Consider the following 19,135-nt stretch of genomic DNA (forward strand, 5'->3'; position numbering starts at 1 on the left):
CTGCTTGGATCCAGGCCTGCGGGGAGCACGTTCCCGGAGCCTTCCTCCCAGTGCACTCCCTTAGCACAGCGCCCTCCCCGTCAGCCCGGGAAGCGCTGCCCCGGCGCGTCCTCGCCGCTCCCTCCGCACTCCGACGCTGCAGTCAGCCTGGGGTCCGCAGCTGCGGTATTTTGTCCCGTGCGGTGACCCCTCCTCCCCGGCTGGCGGCAGCAGCGACGGCGGCGGCGGGGGCCGCGGTCTGGTGGGCTGTGGAGGTGCCGCGGCCTGGGCCCCGCGGGGCCGCTGGGAGGCTGCAGGAGGGGGCGGCCCGGGCCGCTGTGGCCTTGGGGCTCCCGGGGCGGAGGTTTGGCGTCGCGAGGGAGGGCGCGAATCCCCCCGCCGCCCCCTCCTCGTTCTCTGGCTGTTAGGAAGGGGGGCAGGCTCGGCGAGCCTCTCCCCTCCCCCGCCTTCCGGCCACCATCGGCTCCGCCGCCGCCCCGCTGGCCCTCCAGCCGGCTCCCGCTCCTGCTCCCGCTCCGGGCTCCGCGGCCCTGGCCGGAGGAGGAGCTGGAGGAGGAGGAGGAGGAGGAGGAGGACGCCGCTCCCGGCCCGAGCCGCCGGAGATGGCTGGGGGAAACGGCGGCGGCGGCGGCGGCTTCGCTTCGGCAGCGGCTGCTGCGGGCAGTGGGGAGATAGTACAGCTCAACGTCGGGGGGACCAGGTGAGCTGCGGGGGGCGGACGCCGGCGGGCTGGTCACAGGTGGGCGCCGGGGGGGGCGGGGAAGGCGGCCGTCTGGCCAGGTGGAAGAGGGCAGTGCGGTTTCATACCTCCAGCCCTCCCTGGGGGCTAGTCCCGGGCTTGGCCCCGACCCCGGGCGCCCCCTCCCTTTTGGATGAAAGATGGACGTTGTGAGTGTCTTCCTTCTCGGGAGCCAGGCGTCTCTCCTCGAACCTGTGGGCGCCCGGGGGCCTCAAGTTAGAGAGGACCCTGGGGGAAAGGAGGGTGAGAAATGTGGTCGTGGGCTTGGCTTTGCAGCCCGAGGGCCCGCTTTCCCCCATTCCACTTAACTAGACGAGCCCAGCCTTCCTCCTCTCCTGAAGGCTTCCGTTCCAGTGCCTAATATGTAGCGCGTTTTGTTACTAAAGTGTCCTAATCGCAACCTTGTTCTTTTCATTGCTTTGAACACGTCAGTGTTTGGGCTAGACGGCTAGATAATGCTTTCCGAGCGCAAGCGAATATTTGGATCGATTGGAAAGTGAAGAATGGGGATAAGAATTTTGTGCCTTTCCCTTATCCTCCCCCAGTCCTCTCAGCACCCCAACTCCGCCCCTCCAGTCCGCCAGCACCCCAACTCCGCCCCTCCAGTCCGCCAGCACCCCAACTCCGCCCCTCCAATCCTCCCAGCACCCCAACTCCGCCCCTCCAATCCTCCCAGCACCCCAACTCCGCCCCTGCAGTCCTCCAGCACCCCAACTCCACAACCCACCTCCTTTTTCCTAGGCCCTTTTTCCTAACTTGTTGAGGGACCAGGAGTGGGCGGAAGGGGAAGGGTATGTGGGAACGATCTTAATTTTTGTGCACTGCTGTTTTATATTTTATGAGCTACTTTTCTCAGAGTTTGCCCAAATCTCTGTGAAGGAAGGACATAATTAAGTTAATGAAGCGTAGTAGGAGCCAAATAGCTTAGGCTTCTAGGATAATGTACTTTATAATGCTCAATTCATGGTAAGTTTCAAGGCCTGAAAGTTCTTTTAAATTATAATGAAGCATGCTTTGAAACCCAATAACATTTTGGCCGGGGTGATTTAAGAAAAAGAGAAAAAAAATAATTTACAGTTTTCATCTCAAAATTTTTTGGAATTTTGCATTGCTAACATAAGACATCATATTATTACAGATACAACACTGGGTTTTTAGTCAGAAACTCCTGGGTTCAGATTCCTTCTTAAAAACCTTTATTATCCTGGACAAGACATTTAACTGCTCTGTGCCTTGTTTTCCTTATCTGCAAAATGAGTTTAGACTAGTAATTCCTAAATTCTTTCCAGCTCTAAATCTTATACTTGTATAAAGTTAATTATCTTGGATCTTCAAGCCATCCTTTCTCCAGTATTTTTCCTCTAACTCTTAGCTTAACTTGTTATTGTCTGTGAATCATTGGGCTGCCCACACGATAAATGACTTTGGAATTGTTAAAATATATTTCAATCAAGTGGGACCCATGCAGGCTTCAAAACATGTAAGTGTAAATAATAAAAACAGCACCTGATTGCAATAGTAGACAATCAATAAACAATTATCCCCTGTGTCTTAGAGCACTCTATTTGACCCTGAGTGAGCTACAAACTTTAGATTAGAAAAAAAGTTCTTACCTTTGAATGAATCCTACAGTCTGCTAACAGGATATATTTATTGATGATATTGGTTAGCCATCAGATTGGGGAATTAATAGCTTTATACTTGTGACATTAATATTTTTAGGATGCTTTTTAATATCTGAGTTATCAGTACTACGTATTATTGTTGCTTTCATTTGTTAGAAAATTTTACATAATTTTTATTTTAGCTTTTTGAGTTTATGGCCCATAGCAAATGTAAAATTCCACTTACGTTATTAAATGGTTTGTGAAGGCAGCTTCAGTAGAGATTAAAATTGTTATTTCTGTTTGGGGAGGTTATCAGTCCTTTGTTTTTTGCACCTACATACATAGTATGACAAAAGTTATGGGATTACATGTGGGAATAACAGCATATGAGATAGGTAAAGTTTTATTTGACTTGATGGAAAAATGAATAGAACTTTTGTACTTCCTTGTTAATATTAAACTTAATTAAATTTATTGTACTTAACTTTAGGGATGAAACATTTAATAAACATTAATAAAACATAATGTTTACAAAAATAAAGTAATGCAATCACAAATGCAGTAACATAAATACATATTCTTTAATTATTGTCAAGATTTAGAGCTAGGTAGGACATGTGTTCTGCATAGTCCTGGGATTCAGACCTGGATTTAAATTCTGTTTCTGATACAATTTGTGTGACCTTGGACAAAGCCTGACCTGGCTGGACCCCAGTTTCCTCTTCTCTGATAGGAGATGGTTGCATTAAATGACTTGAGGCTCCTTCCAGCTCTTATTGTTTTGGTTAGTATAAAAGCAAATAGTGCAAGATGTGCAAAACTCATCAAAATTACTCAGTATTAGTGTTGTTCTAAGATTGAAAAACTATTACTTGAAAGAAGTGCCTATAGGATTGACTTTAGCTTTTCTTAATACTATCCTTATTTAGGGAAGAAAGATGAATAGAAATATATCAAAGATAGGAGAAAATTTGATTTTGTTACCAAAGTGAGCAAAAGATATTAAGGAAAAGACACCATATAGAAGAGACAAACACTTAAATTTTACCATGGCTTATTGGATACAACACTGGATTTAAAATTAGTCATAAAGATCTGGGTGTAAACTTAATTCTCTTACTACTGACTAGTTGACTGGTATAGCTGAGTAAGTAACCTTTCAAAACCTATTTACTTTTAGCTATTTCCCCAGGATTCAAAAAACCATCACTTGACTTATATTTCCTTTATGCCAAACTCCTTAAGAAAGCTTTTTACCGTACGTGCTTATACTTCTTCTCTCACTTTAACTCCCTGCAGTTTAGCTTCTGACTTCATTCAACTGTTCTCCAAAGTTACCATTCTTCTTTTAACCAAATATAATGATCTTTTCTCAATCTTTTGTAGCCTTTGATCCTTTTTGTGACAAACAATTTAGCACTCTGGATACCTTAAAATCAGCTGGAGTCAGGATAAGCAAAAGTCCTTGGTCTTTAGGGGTAGAAGTGAATTGGATGGACACAGGATCTCTACAACCTCTCCTCCTCTACAGCCAAAGTGACTCTGGCTTGTCTTACTCCACCCCCTAATCCTTCCTACAATTCTCTGTATACACCCAAAGATGGAACCAGCACAGAATAGTGGGAAGGGCCATTTTCCAGGCATATTGCTAATAGAGTATTGTCCAATCGGTAATTAGCTTAAATGCTCAGTTGTCTGATGCCAGTGCATCATCCCTTTACACCTTTTCACTGTTGTCTTTAGGATTTCATAATTCTTCTCTGTCCTTGTTTTTCCATCTTTCTTATTCTTATTTTCTTTTGCTGGATGGATGATGTTAGTTTAGTTGTGTCCCTTTACTGTAGGCATTCCCCAGAATTCTATCCTGAGCTCTCTTCATTTCTCTTCCTACTGTTTTACTAGTTGATCTTCTCAAGACACATGAAATCATTATTCTCAAATCTACTTATCTATTCCTAATCTCTTGTCTCAAATCTTCAATTACATGGTATGCATCTTAAACTGGGTGTCTTAGGGATATCTGACACTCAGCATATCCAAAAGAACTCAATGTCTTTCTCCTCATGCTCCCCTACTTCCAAACTTTCCTGTTACTCTTAAGATAACCATCATCCTTTAATCAAGGTTGTCATTCACATTCTCTTATTTCCTATTTAATCAGGTGCCAAGACCTGTTATTTCTACCTTTGTAATATCTCTCTAATACACCTCCTTGTTTCCTTTTGGTGCAAGCTCTCATCATCTGCCTTAACTATTGATATACATATCCTCTTGGTCTCTCTTTTTCAAGTCTTTCAGACTCTTATTCATTCTCATTTTGCTAAATGTTCTTTTGAAAGTTCCAGTCTGACCATGTTACCTTTTCCCCTTTAGTAAACTCCAGTGGCTCCCAATCACCTCTAGAATCAGGTATAAAATCCTTTTCACAAATCCTTTCATAACCTGCTCCTCTCCCACCTTCCTAAATTTTTTTTTCTAATATGGGACTTTTAATATTCTCTTCCCTGTCCTACAGACATACTTGTGATCCTTTAACAAGACTATAGATATTTTCTTTAAAATTTTTTTTTTGTTTTAATAATCCTCATCTTTCCTTCCCCCAAATTCAGAACATAGGAACTTCAAAACCTATTACAAACATAGTCAATCAAAACAAATTTACTTGCTGACCATATTTAAAAAAAAAAATTTGTCATACTATATTTTGAGTCCTTCATTTCTCTATTAAAAGTATAGGTACTAAATTTACCATTTTTTTAAACAGGTGTGTTTAAAGAGAGAGAAAGACAGACAGACAGACAGACACAGACAGACACACTGAGACACACTGAGACTGACTTCAGGGCTGATATATATCCACTGGGCCATCTAGCTGCCCCTATCATTTATTAAAAAACTGATTTTATTTTATTATTTATTTTTAAATTTTAAATCATTTATTAAAAAACTGATTTTTATTTTAAGATATTTTATATATCCTGGGCATTTTCATCAACTCTTCACTGTGTAAGAATTGCTTTCCTTAATCATCCTGGTCTTCTGGTTTCCCAGTCCTCCTTCAAATACTAGTTGAAAATTCTACCTTTCACAAGAAGCTTTTTCTGATCTCCCTTAATTCTAGTATCTTCCCCCTGAAGATTCTATCCATTTTATTTTGTATATAGATTGTTGGTACGTAGTTGTTCACATATTGTCTCCTCCATTAGACTTTGAGCACTTTTATTTCCTCACTGCCTACTTGGCCTAACATATAGTAGGTAGGTGTTACTTTCTATGTGTTACATTACACAATAAATGCTTCTTTACTTGACTTTATATATATCTATATATCTATATATCTATATCTATCTATCTATCTATCTATCTATATATATATATTTTTTTTTTAATTAAAGCTTTTTATTTTCAAGATATATGCATGGATAATTTTTCAACCTTGACCCTAATAAAACCTTGTATTCCAAATTTTCTTCTCCTCCTTATCCCCTCCCCTGGATGGCAAGTAATCCAATATATGTTAATCCAGTATATACATATTTATTATATAATCTTGCTGCACAAGAAAAGTCAGATCAAAAAGGAAAATAAAATGCAAGCAAACAACAAAAAGAGTGAAAATGCTATGTTGTGATCCACACTCAGTTCTCACAATCCTCTCTCTGCGTGTACTTAGCTCTTTTCATCACAAGATCATTGGAATTGGCCTCAAATCATTTCATTGTTGGAAAGATTTAACTATAAAATGTTGATGACAGCTGTAGTGTTTATTACATAGGATTGTTGAGGGGCCCAAATGAGATAGCATTTCATTATTAGGCAAAACTTAGAAATTTTTATACACATTTGTAAAAGTAGTAAAGATGTGTATGGTTATAAAATGGTATTCAGTATCTATATTAGTTTGATTAAAAATGGGATAAGAATTTCTTCCATTCTCAGTGCACCGAGTAATTAAAGTTTTTAATGATATAAGGATTGGTGTTCATGATTTCACTCAGTTTGACAAGTTATTAAATTTGTATTCCAATAATAAAATCTTGAACATTAGCAGTTTGAATTGTGGGGAAGCAGCTGACTATGTGCTTTAGTTAAGTATGGCAGAGAGAATCAAAGTCAAAATGATATAGTGGATGGAATCCTGGACTTGAGAGTCTGGAAAACCTGAATTTATTTTTGCTTCCTATACATACTAGTTGTGTGACTATGGGAAAGTCTCAATTCCTCCACACCTCAATAAAAGGCTAATAACACCTGTCTCATAGTGTTGTGAGAGTCAAATGAGATAATATATAGAAAGACCTTTGTAAACCCTAAAGAGCAATATAAATGCTAGTTACTATTTTTTGTGTGTGTGTGTGTGTGTAATTTGTTAATTATAATTTAGAATTCGAATTTTAATTTTAAATGAAAATATGGTATTTAATGAATGTTAAATTAGTCTGATTATCTAAATTTTTCTTGACTGCTTCATATGACAGAACTTTTAAAGTGTCATGTAAGAGACCTTGGTTCTAGTTTCAGCATTATTAAGTAATCAGCTGAGTGGCCTTATCTGTAATCCTCATTTTGTCTAAAGGATTATTATGCTTGGTTTTTAGGGTCCCTTCTAGTTCTTTGATTCTTGTGAGTATGTTATAAAACTAAAATGAATCAATTTTGCTAAAAAATAGAAAATATTCCTGAACATAGGCTTAGTAAAATGTCAGCCAATTTGTTTTCCATATTTGTCATTTAAAATGTCTTTAATGATCTAACCAGTATCATTGGGGGAGGGAGGGAAGTAGCAGGGGTAGTGAGGAAGGTCATTATGACTTATTTGTATTTATTAGAAGGCACTGTCTTAATTTATTGTCTTATTCTCTTAAAATTTTTACATTCAAAGTGCTTTCATAGGACAGATATTTTAATCTGCATTTTATAAAGAAATTAGAACTCAGTGATTAACTTAAAGTTACTCAAAAACCCGTTTATTGTATATACATTATGAACCATGTGATGTGCTAGCTGAAGATATTAGACACAAATGAAGTACTTCCTACCCTCAAATTATTTCCATTCTATTGGATTGGTTGGGGGAACAAAAAAAACAAAAATGCAAGGTAATTTTTGGAAGAGGCATTCAATTCGTTTAGGGTGAGCTTTGGAAAAAAAATTTGATTTTTGAGAAGCAGAAATGAGGAAGGTAGACTTCAGGTATGGGGGACCACCTGTACAAATGTACAAAGATGGAAATTGATGTGATGTATGTGAGGTACAATAAGACAAAATACCTGAAGGAGAGTAATGTATAAGCCAGAAAAGACAGATTGGAACAAGTTATAAAAGGCTTCAAAATAAAATACTGTGTCTCAGATTTGTAAAATGGGGGTGATTTTATACACACACACACACACACACACACACACACACACACACTCACACTCACACTCACACTCACACTGTACTGGACTTTCAAGGATGAGTAAGAATTTGATTTGCAGAGTTAGAAATGAGGAGAAGATAATATAGGCAGAGAGAATGTCATGAGCAAAATGTTTTTGATTTGTCCTCTCAACAACGTGGGTATTCCCACCAGTAAGTTAGATTTTAGTGACATCTTTATCATGTGTTTTCAAACTAATATTTCCACAAATCTTCTGTAAATAATCCAGCCAGTGTGTTGGAAGTCTGCTTATATTTTAAAGTTTTTCTTTTCTGAAAACTTGGAAATTGAGAATTTGGTCTTGTACCTCTATTACAAATGTTAATAAGCTTTTTTATGGAACTCTGTTATGTAATATTTAAATCTGGGCTTCTTAAGGATAACTTCTATAATTTCTGGTGGCAGTGACCAAATCCTGAATTATTGTTATAAATCCCTCCATCTTTATAAGCAAATCAGCATGACTCATTCAGTTGCTTGATACTTCTTTGTTAACATTTTTGGTTGAGTTCATGGATGTTTGGTTACTTTTGGAGGGCTTTTTGGTGGCACTCTTAGCTCTTAACTTGGATCTAAGCTCCATATAGTTGTGTGTACTTAGCCTGGGACTGTTTCTGCTATTTATCTGTTGCAAATAATGGTAACTTTTGTTTTTAAAAAATGATATAACATTAAAAAGGTTACTTTTTATTATTTATATTATACTGATGAGACTTTTTTCCAGAATGAATGCTATCCTGTCATACTTGACTCATTTAGGGCTTATAGTCTACTAAAACCCACTGTATCTCCTTTACAAGGACTATTTAATAAATGCTTCCCTCATCTGATATTTATGAAGTAGATTTCTTTGAAACAAAATTTAAGTCTATGTATATCTCCAAACTTCTATGCCATGGAGAATAGCTTCAGAAAAAGAAAAACCCAGGAAAGGAGCCAGTAGTGAAACCTTGTACTCTTGTTTGTATTCATAAATGCCTCAAGTTTAGGCAACAAACAAGGTTAACTCTCAAAGTTCTGGCCAAGGAGGAGACTTGATGGAATGAAATGCATGATTGGAACATGGCTCTAGAGGGATGGGTATACTTTATTCAAAAGAAACAAAGTAAAGTTAGGTATTAATATATTTTAAGAAGCAGTGGGGAGGGGTCCAAATCCTAGTCTCAGAAACTTAGTAGCTAGCTGGCTCTGGACAAGTAAGTTACTTAACTAAATTGCCATTAAAAATAAATAAATAAAACTTTGTGGATATATGCAGGGTGTGGTGGTGTACACCTCTAATCTCTGAGGAGATTTGAGGCTGTTAGACATTTTGTACTGAGTACTATGCAACTATATGGATTAGCTAATTAAATATGTCCTTATTACTAAGTCCTGCCTTAATATGGTAAATCCTGGGAAAGAGTCAGAAATGAGTCCTTTGAAATAAAGCCCATAAGAAGGCACTGCACTTCCAATCTGGGCTAGATAAGACAATCCAGTCTTAAAGAAACAAGAACAAAAGGGGATGGGCTAGACTAGAAGTAATTTTTTGTCATTATAGTACAGATCACCCAGAGAAAAAGTAGATGAAAAGTTTGGAGAAAAGGTCACAATCGTTGTTTATAAATGTACTGGTATGAAATAGAAGTGATAGGGTATTTTCATTAGATGAATATTTATTATTCAATCAATAAGCATTTTATTAAGTGCTAAGTAAACAAAAACAAACAAGAAAAGAATTATTCCCCCCTATGGACTTCACAGTTTAATGGGGAGATATAGAATAAATAGATTTGTAAAAACAAACTATATATGGAACAAATAAGAAAAAAATTTAACAAAGGGAAAGTACTAGAATTAAGAGCCAAAATTAGAGCTTCTAATTAACTCCTTAACTTGTCTTAATGGTAATTTCAAATTTAAAAAGTCAGGGTCATCAAAAAGGAAAAGTTTTAATTGTGATTCCCACTATCAGAGATGAACAGATAGCTGGAGTAGAAATAACAGTAAACTTAAAATTTTTCAATATTCATTTTTTTTTTTTTTTTTTTTTGAGATCTGAGTTCCAATTTTCTCTCCTCTCCCTCCATTCCCTCTCTCCTAATACAGCAGCAATGTAGTATGTGGAACCATCAGTTATAGTAAGTGGTGACATTCTGAATGCTGTGGATAAGTTCACTTACCTTGGCAGTATACTTTCCAGGGATATCCACATTGAAAATGAGATTGACACACACATTGCCAGAGCTAGCTCAGTGTTTGGGAGGCTCTGAAGGAAAGTATGGTAGAAGAGAGGTATTAGACTAACTACTAAATTGAAGGTCTACAAAGCCATTGTGCTGATCTCAAGTGCCATGCCAGGAAACCTAATCGCTTCCATTGGAATAGTCTTAGGAAGATTCTGAAGACCTGAAAAGATAATATACTGGATGCTGAGGAAATGTGGCAAAATATAGAAACTATCCCTAATGTTCATATGGACTATTTGTGGCCGATCTGGGCAGAGCATTCCAAGCTTATGTTGGTCTGATCGACCACAATAGGACACACTGTAACTTGACTGTGACATAGTCATGTTATTTTGTTCATCTTAGAGAATGAATAACAACCAAACCAACCAACAGTCATATTAAAACATATTTCTATATTAATAGTTTTGTGAAAGAAGAATCAGACCATTGGTGTGTGGGAGAAACCATTAGGAAAAAAACAAAAACAAAACCCTTCAAAAGTGAAAATAATATACTTCAATGTGCATTCAGATTAGTTCTTTCACAGGATGTATATAGCAGTTTCCATCATGAATCTTTGGGAATTGGATGACTGTATTGCTGAGAAGAGCTAAATCTGTTGATCATTGTGTTGCTGTTACTGTGTATAATGTGCTTCTGACTCTGCTTATTTTGCTGAGCCTCAGTTCACATAAGTATTTTTAGTTTTTTTCTGAAATCTGCTTATTGATCTTTTTTTTTTTTTTTTAAATAGCACAGCAGTATTCCATCACATCCATATGTCACAACTTGTTCAGCCATTCCCCAATTGATAAGCATTCTTTCAGTTTCCAGTTCTTCGACTTCACAAAAAGAAATGCTATAAATATTTTTGTGTATATGGCTCCTTTTCCCTTTTTTATTATCTTTTTGGGATACAGGCCTAGAAGTAATATTATTGAATCAAAGGGTATACAGTTTTTAGTTCCAAATTGCTTTCCAGAATGATCAGTTCACAAGTCTATGCATTAGTGTCTGATTTTTCCATATCTTCTCCAACATTTATCATTTTCCTTTTTTTTTTTGTCACATTAGCCAGTCTAACAGTAATGTAATAGTATGTCATAATTGTTTTGATTTGCATTTCTCTAATCATAGTGATATAGAACATTTTTATGTGACTATAAGTAGCTTTAATATCTGTAATGTTCTCTTCTCTAAATTATAATGTTCTCTGGGAGCAGATTTCTAGGGGAGCTTCTGGAGACAGCTTTAATTTCAGTTTAGTTCAGTAATCCCAAAGTCCAGATCCTTTATAGTGTCCTTCAAAATCCTGAATCTTTTCCTGGGCCTGGTTATCTTTAATAGAGGCCTATCTCTCTCCTTGGTTCCAAGAGCTCCCTCTGAATCTCTCTAGCCAGCTTCAGCTTCTCATCCTCCCAGTGTCTCCAACCATCACAAAGGTAGAAGTTGGAATGAATCTTGACTCCTCCTCCCAGAGAGTGGGCTTGTGGGTTTCTGACTTGTGAATCTCCCAGAAGTCCAAGATCAGTCTTCCTATAGTGAGCTTGTCAGCTCCTCCTTATATATACTCTCTTAAAGGTGTGAATTTTGTGGAATTATAGTAAGTACTAAATACATGTAAATTAGAGAATCATTATCTCATCAATTCCTTTGAGTACCTTGCTTCAAGTTCTGGCCCATAACATCTCCTTGTAGGATCAGATCAGTCATACTGAACCATGCTAAATTAGATAATTATTGTCTCTATCAATTTCAGTGACTTAGCACCTTGTAAGAATCCTAACAAATTTCTTTATATGAAAACTACCTAAATATTTTTTGACCATTTATCAATTGGGAAATGTATTGTTATACACTTTATATTTTCTATGTATTTGGGAAATACTTGTTTTAAAAATTGTTTCCCATTTTTCTTATTTCCTTCTAATCTTGGTTTCCTTGGTTTTGTTTGTGCAAAACCTTTTCAGGTTTATCAAAATTATCCATTTTGCCTTTTTAAATGTTTTCTATCTCTTGGTCATAATTTTTCCCCTTCTCTCCTAGATCTGACAGGTATGCTATTCCTTCTTCTCCTAATTTGTTTTCCCAGCAGTTTTTGTTAAATAGTAAATTTTTATCCCCAAACTGGAGTCTTTGGGTTTATCAAAAAATAGATTATTACTGTGTCTTATATACCTAACCTATCACACTGATTTATTTAGCAGTATCAATAATTTTTTTAGCCAAATGATTCCTTTTTTATAATATAAATCTAGTATAGCTAGGTCACCTTTCTTTCCATTTTCTTTTATTAATTACCTTGATATTCTTGACCTTTTGCTCTTCCACAAGAATTTCATTATTTTCTAACTCTGTAATTTTTTGGTGGTCTGATTGGTGTGGCACTGGATAAGTAAATTGATTTAGCTAGAATTATCATTTTTATTATATTAGTACTGCCTTGTTCATATAGTTCCTGGGATTGTCTTGGTAACTAGACTCCCAAATATTTTATATTGACTATAATTATTTTAAATATAATTTCTCTTATTTCTTGCTGTTAGGCTTTGTTGGTAGGTTTTTTAGAAATGCCAATGATTTATATGAGTTTATTTTATAAACTGCAACTTTGCAATTTTGGCAAAATATTGTTATTGTTTCAAGTAATTTTTTAATTGATTCTTTAGGATTCTCTAATTTTGTTGTCATATCTGCAAAGAGTGATATCTTTTATTTCCTTATTCCCTATTCTAATTCCTTCAATTTCTTTTCCATCTCTTATTACTAAAACTAATATTTCTAGTACAATATTGAATAGTAACAGTTATATTAGATATCCTTGTTTCATTCCTGGTTATATTGGGAAGGCTTCTACATTATCTCCATTACACATAATACTTGTTAATGGTTTTAATATTGGTATACTGCTTGGAGAGCAATTTGGAACTATGGCCAAAAAGTTGTCAAACTGTGCATACCCTTTGACCCAGCATTGCTGTTATTGGGATTATATCCCAAAGAAATACTAAAGAGTGGAAAGGGACCTGAATGTGCCAAAATGTTTGTGGCAGCTCTTTTTGTTGTAGCTAGAAACTGGAAGTTGAATGGATGTCCATCAATTGGAGAATGGTTGGGTAAATTGTGGTATATGAAGGTTATGGAATATTATTGCTCTGTAAGAAATGACCAGCAGGAGGAATACAGAGAGGCTTGGAGAGACTTAAATTAACTGGTTGCTGAGTGAAATGAGCAGAACCAGAAGATCACTATACACTTCAACAACAATACTGTATGAGGATGTATTCTGATGGAAGTGGAAATCTTCAACATAAAGAAGATCCAACTCACTTCCAGTTGAACAATGATGGACAGAAATAACTATACCCAGAGAAGGAACACTGGGAAGCGAATGTAAATTGTTAGCACTACTGTCTATGTACCCAGGTTACTTATACCTTCGGAAGCTAATAATTAATGTGCAACAAGAAAATGGTATTTACACACATGTATTGTATCTAGGTTATATTGTAACACATGTAAAATGTATGGGATTACCTGCCATCGGGGGGAGGGAGTGCAGGGAGGGAGGGGATAATTTGGAAAAATGAATAAAAAAAAAATATTGGTATACTGCTAATCATTTTAAAGAAAACTCCACTTATTCCAATGTTCTCTAGAGTGCCAGGTTTTGGGATTTCAAAGTCAAAATTGAAGGAACCAATGCCCTCGAGGAACCTATGTTTGATAGATTATAACTTTTGTCCTGAGTCTTATCCTGCAATTTGGTAATGATAAATAGTTTAGAACTTTATAGAATTTTGGAGTTGTATGAAATGTCATTTGCTAATTCTGGAATATAAGTGAAATTTCAAATGATCTTTTCTGATTTCTAATTAAGACTTAATTTTCAATTACAGATTCAGTACCTCAAGACAAACACTTATGTGGATTCCAGATTCATTTTTTTCCAGGTACTTTATATTTATATCTCTAATATAATCATTTTTAGAATTTTGATTCTTTGTCATAGAAAGAGAATACTTTGCTTGGTCAAAAAAAAGTCTTTCCCTCCTCCCTCCCCCCTTAGATTTTTATAGAAGAATGTTAACTGCTTTGAATGTAGACTATATTCTTAATATAGGCTGTGGCTCATTCATGTTTGTTTCTTAGAATCTCACTTGTAAAACTTGTAAAATATTGACACATGTTAATATTTTAATAAATTACTGAGCCTCCCAAATATAGGTAAAGTTTATGAGTATCATTTAGATTAACCTACTCATTTTATAAATAAGTAAAATAAGACAATTTTAAGTTACTTGTCTGAAAATCACTTGTCACTTTTAAGTGGCTTGTAAGATCCTGTTTCACTTTTTGAAGAATTTTCATTTATATATTGAGAAATGACTTTTTGAAAGTGGCAGTATATGTCTCATAGAACTATCATGATCAGGAAAGATCTGTTTAATGTGTTGTCAGTAGTTTGAACCAGTTTTCTAACTACTTAAAATAACTTTACTGACTACTAGGCTATTTAGTCCCACTCCTTATTATTTGGTAATGAAATATTGTTTAAAAATGTTTTCATTTCATTTCAAGGTGGGAAGTCAAATACCTCCATAATTAAAGGGCCATAGGTTTTATTCATAGAATACATAACTTAAATGCTTTTGGAAATCTAGAATTAATCATGGCCTTGAATTCTTGATTAGAATGACCTTATTCCGATAGTCTATAAAGTATCTGAGTTGCTTTTGTATGATAACAAACTAACATATCCAACATGTTCTAGAGTTTTTTAGTGCATTTTAAGTTTTTCAACTTTTAATACCTTAAAATTGGCCTAAAACCTTTGAAATGTTGTGTGTATGTGCACGCGCACATGTGTGTGTGTATGTATGTGTATCCACATACATTTTAAAATTGAGATATTATTCATAGTTGTAGATATAATTACAGCTTAATGTTTATACTTTCTAGCTTACTGAGTGGCAGAATTTCAACCCTTCGAGATGAAACTGGTGCTGTAAGTATGATACTTTTTCTTTTCTTTTTTTTTTTAATTATAGCTTTTTATTTACAAGACGTATGCATGGGTAATTTTTCAGTATTGACAATTGCAAAAGCTTTTGTTCCAACTTTTCCCCTCCTTCCTCCAGATGGTAGGTTGACCAATACATGTTAAATATATTGAAGTATAAATTAAATACAATATATGTATACATGTCCGTACAGTTATTTTGCTGTACCAAAAAAAAAAAAAATCAGACTTTGAAACAGTGTACAATTAGCCTGTGAAGGAAATCAAAAATGCAGGTGGACAAAAATAGAAGGATTGGGAATTCTATGTAATGGTTCAGTCATCTCCCAGAATTCTTTTGCTGGGTGTAGCTGGTTCAGTTCATTACTACTCTATTAGAATTGATTTGCTTCATCTCATTATTGAAGAGGGGCACTTCCATCAGAATTGATCATCATATAGTATTGTTGTTGAGGTGTATATAATGATCTCCTGGTCCTGCTCATTTCACTCAGCATCAGTTCATGTAAGTCTCTCCAGGACTTTCTGAAATCATCTTTCTGGTCATTTCTTACAGAAAAACAAAATTCTACAATATTCATATACCACAATTTATTCAGCCATTCTCCAATTGATGGACATCCACTCAGTTTCCAGTTTCTGGCCATTACAAAGAGGGCTGCCACAAACATTCTTGCACAAAGTATAATACTTTTAATTAAGCATAATCTACATTTCCAAATCTGAACTTGTTTATGTACAGATTACTTATAGATTCCTAAAACTAAAAAAAGTTAATAATCACAAGTGGAATGTAAATGCTTAATTTCCCCTTGCCCCCAAGATTTTGATATATTTTGAATTTCATGACAAACTTCAGCTTTTGCACCAGGAGTATTAAAATTTAGTTGTCAAAATCTATTTTATAGTTGCAGTTATGCTATATTATGTTGAGTTATATATGAGAACAATTATATATAATTATTCTATTCTATTATTCTATTCTTATATTCACTTGGAATATTCAATCAGTGCCATTTTTAGAATATTATTAGCCTTTTAAAAGCATGTATTCCATATACCAGTGAAATCACAGGTCTAATTAAAAATTTATAGGCTAGGCTAGTTTTTCTTTATACTCATTATTACAGTCAATCTGTGATCTCATCTATCCGGCTTGCAAATTCTTTATGGCTTTGTGACTTTGATATTTCTCAATACATTGTCTCGGCCCTGTCCATGCTTTGGAGACTTTCTTCTGTTTAACTTTACATTGTATATTTACCAAGGGAGTTTTCCTTCAATTATCCCCTTGCTCTCTATATATTATTGGCTCATTTTTTTGGTCAAACATATCTTTGGTAATATCCTTTATACTTCTTCCTCCTCATCCTCTCCATGGTGTAATTCTTTGTTTGTAATGTTTTGCAGCCTGTGTAGGACCTGCCTTTTTATATTGATCTGAAATCTGCCTTTCTGCAACTTTTCCCCTTGTTCATTGTTTTATCCTCTGGAGCCAAGTAGAACAACTTTATTTTTATTTTTTATTTTTTTTTTTTCCAGTGTGACAGTCCTTCAAACAAATTATGACAGTTTTTCTGTCTTCAAATATTTTTAATTCAAGATTATTGCTCTAGCCAGTCTTTTTATGTCTTGATTGTGAAGGCCAATCCATTTTCTAACCCTTTCCTGTAATATTTTCCAACTTTCAATGTTCTTCCTAAAATATGTTTGCCACAACCAAATGCAGTATTTCAGGTAAAATCTGACCAGGAAAGAGCTTAGAAAGTTACTTTTCTCTTGAAATTTTTATATTATTAGCTTTTTTTGGCTGCTCTATTGCATTGTGGACTCATTGAGTTCACAATTTAATGAAAACTGCTCTTTAGCTGAATCTTTCCCTCTCTGTACTTAGAAAGTTTACTTTCTGAACCTGAGTGTAAGTCTTTGAATTTGTCCCCATTAATTTTTTTTAAAATTTTTTAATTATTTATTTTAATACTCATTGCTTTATAAATCATGTTGGGAGAAAAAATAATAAAAGGGAAAAATCATGGGAGAGGAAAAACAGAAAAAAAGAAGTGAACATAGCATGTGTAAATTTACATTACATTGGTTTATATAATGTTGATTACATACATCTCCATCTTTTTCTTGATGCAGATGGCATTTTTTTAGTCCAAAGTCTTTTGCAATTGTTTTCGATTATTGAACCACTGAGAAGAACTAAGTATTTCAAAGTTGATTATTGCACATTCTTGCTGTAATTGTATACAGCGTATTCCTGGATCTCTTGTTTCGCTCAGCTCATGTAAATCTTTCCAGGCTTTTCTAAAATAAGCTCGTTCATCATTTTTTATAGAACAATAATATTCCATTATCTTCATATACTACAGTTCATTCAACCAATTCCCCAATTTAGTAATTCCCCAAGATGAATATATACTCATTTTCCAATTCTTTTTTTTACCATAAAAAGAGCTGCTACAAATTTTTTCACACATGTGGGTCCTTTTTCCTCCTTTATGGTTTCCTTGGGATACATATCTATCCAGTAGTGGCACTGCTGGGTCAAAGGGTATGCACAGTTTTTATAGACCTTTGAACATAGTTCCAAATTTGCTCTCCAGCACGAGTGGATCATTTCACAACTCCACTAATAATGCATTAGTGTCTACTTTCCTATATCTTCATTATTTATTGTCTTTTCCTGTCATATTAGCTAACCTAAGCAGTGTGAGTACCTCAGAGAATATAGCATTTCTAGCATTGATAGCATTTCTCTATCAGTGATTTCTCTATAGTGATTTTTTTCCATGACTATAAATGGCTTTATTTTCTTCATCTGAAAATGGTCTGTATCCTTAGACCACATTAATTGAAGTCATTTGTATTCTTACAAATTTGATTCAGTTCTTTAAATATTATAGAAATGAAGCTTTATCAGCACTAGCTGCAAAATTTTTTCCAGTTTCCTGCTTCCTTTCTAGTCTTGACTGTATTGGTTTTATTTGTACAAAATCTTTTTAATTTAATGTTATCAAAATTGACCATTTTGCATTTTATAATGTTCTCTAGTTCTTTGGCCATAAACTTTTCTCTTCTTCAAAGATCTATCCCTTGCTTTCCTCATTTGCTTATAGTACTACCCTTTATACCCAAGTTATGTACCTACTTTGATCTTATTTTAGTATGGAATATGAAATTACGTCTTTGCTGAGTTTCTGACATACTATTTTCCAGTTTTTCCAGCAATTTTTGTGAAATAGTTCTTACGCAGAAACTGGAGTTTTAGGACTTATGCAAATGGCATAAATCACAAAACACTTTTCACACAAATAAAGACAGATCTAAACAATTGGAAAAATAAAAATTGCTCATGAGAAGGATGAGCTAATATAATAAAAATAACAATTCTACCTAAATTAGATTGTTTTTCAGTGTTATACCAATCAAACTGCCAACTGTTTATGGAACTAAAAAAATAATAAAATTCATCTAGAAGAACAAGAGGTCAAGAATTTCAAAGGGATTATTTAAAAAAAAAAAAAAATTATACAAAGGATGGTGACCTAGCAGAATGAGACTTAAAACACTATTGTAAAGCAACATTCATCAAAACTATGTAGTACTGACTAAGAAATAGTGGTAGATCAGTGGATAGGTTAGATACACATGACACAATAATCAATGACTATAATAATCTAGTGTTTGATAAACCCCACTAACTTTTTATCTTGCTCGATTTGGCCATTTATTCTATCCTTTCATGAGTCGTTTGGATCTTAATTCTATTATCCATTGGACCAGTTATGATTCTGTCATCTGTAAATTTAATTATTATGTAATCTATGTCTTTAAACATATAGTTGATAAAAAATATTATCCAGCAAAAGACTAAGCACAGATTCTTGAGGCAGTTTACTAGTTACACACACTGCTAGATGACAACTGGATTCTTATGACAACTCTGGGTTCTATCATTTTCAAGCATTTAACTAATGTCACCTACTCAGCTTCTTCATCTTTTCCATAGTAATAGCAGGAAAGATTTTCCCATATGTTCGTTAAAATTTAAGTCCTCTATATATCTACAGTGTTCTTAAGATTCACCAGTCTAGAAACTAGTAAATCAGAAAAAAAGTGAATTTG

General features: G+C 35.4%; 1 protein-coding gene across 2 annotated transcripts in view; it reads left to right on the top strand.

The window, feature by feature from the left end:
* The first annotated feature begins 377 nt into the window (after nt 1-377).
* The window catches only part of KCTD3 (potassium channel tetramerization domain containing 3), a 78,013-nt gene continuing 59,255 nt past the window's right edge, over nt 378-19,135 (top strand). The window contains exons 1-3 of one of the 2 annotated variants that reach the window (XM_074309158.1): nt 378-700; nt 13,881-13,934; nt 14,944-14,989. In XM_074309158.1, the coding sequence (XP_074165259.1) occupies nt 603-700; nt 13,881-13,934; nt 14,944-14,989 (198 nt within the window). In that variant the 5' untranslated portion in view covers nt 378-602. Of the gene's footprint in view, nt 701-13,880; nt 13,987-14,922; nt 14,990-19,135 lie in introns of both variants that reach the window. The other variant, XM_074309159.1, reaches the window with a different exon arrangement.

This window comes from Sminthopsis crassicaudata, chromosome 4 (assembly GCF_048593235.1).
Source record: "Sminthopsis crassicaudata isolate SCR6 chromosome 4, ASM4859323v1, whole genome shotgun sequence".
Classification (NCBI taxonomy): domain Eukaryota; kingdom Metazoa; phylum Chordata; class Mammalia; order Dasyuromorphia; family Dasyuridae; genus Sminthopsis; species Sminthopsis crassicaudata.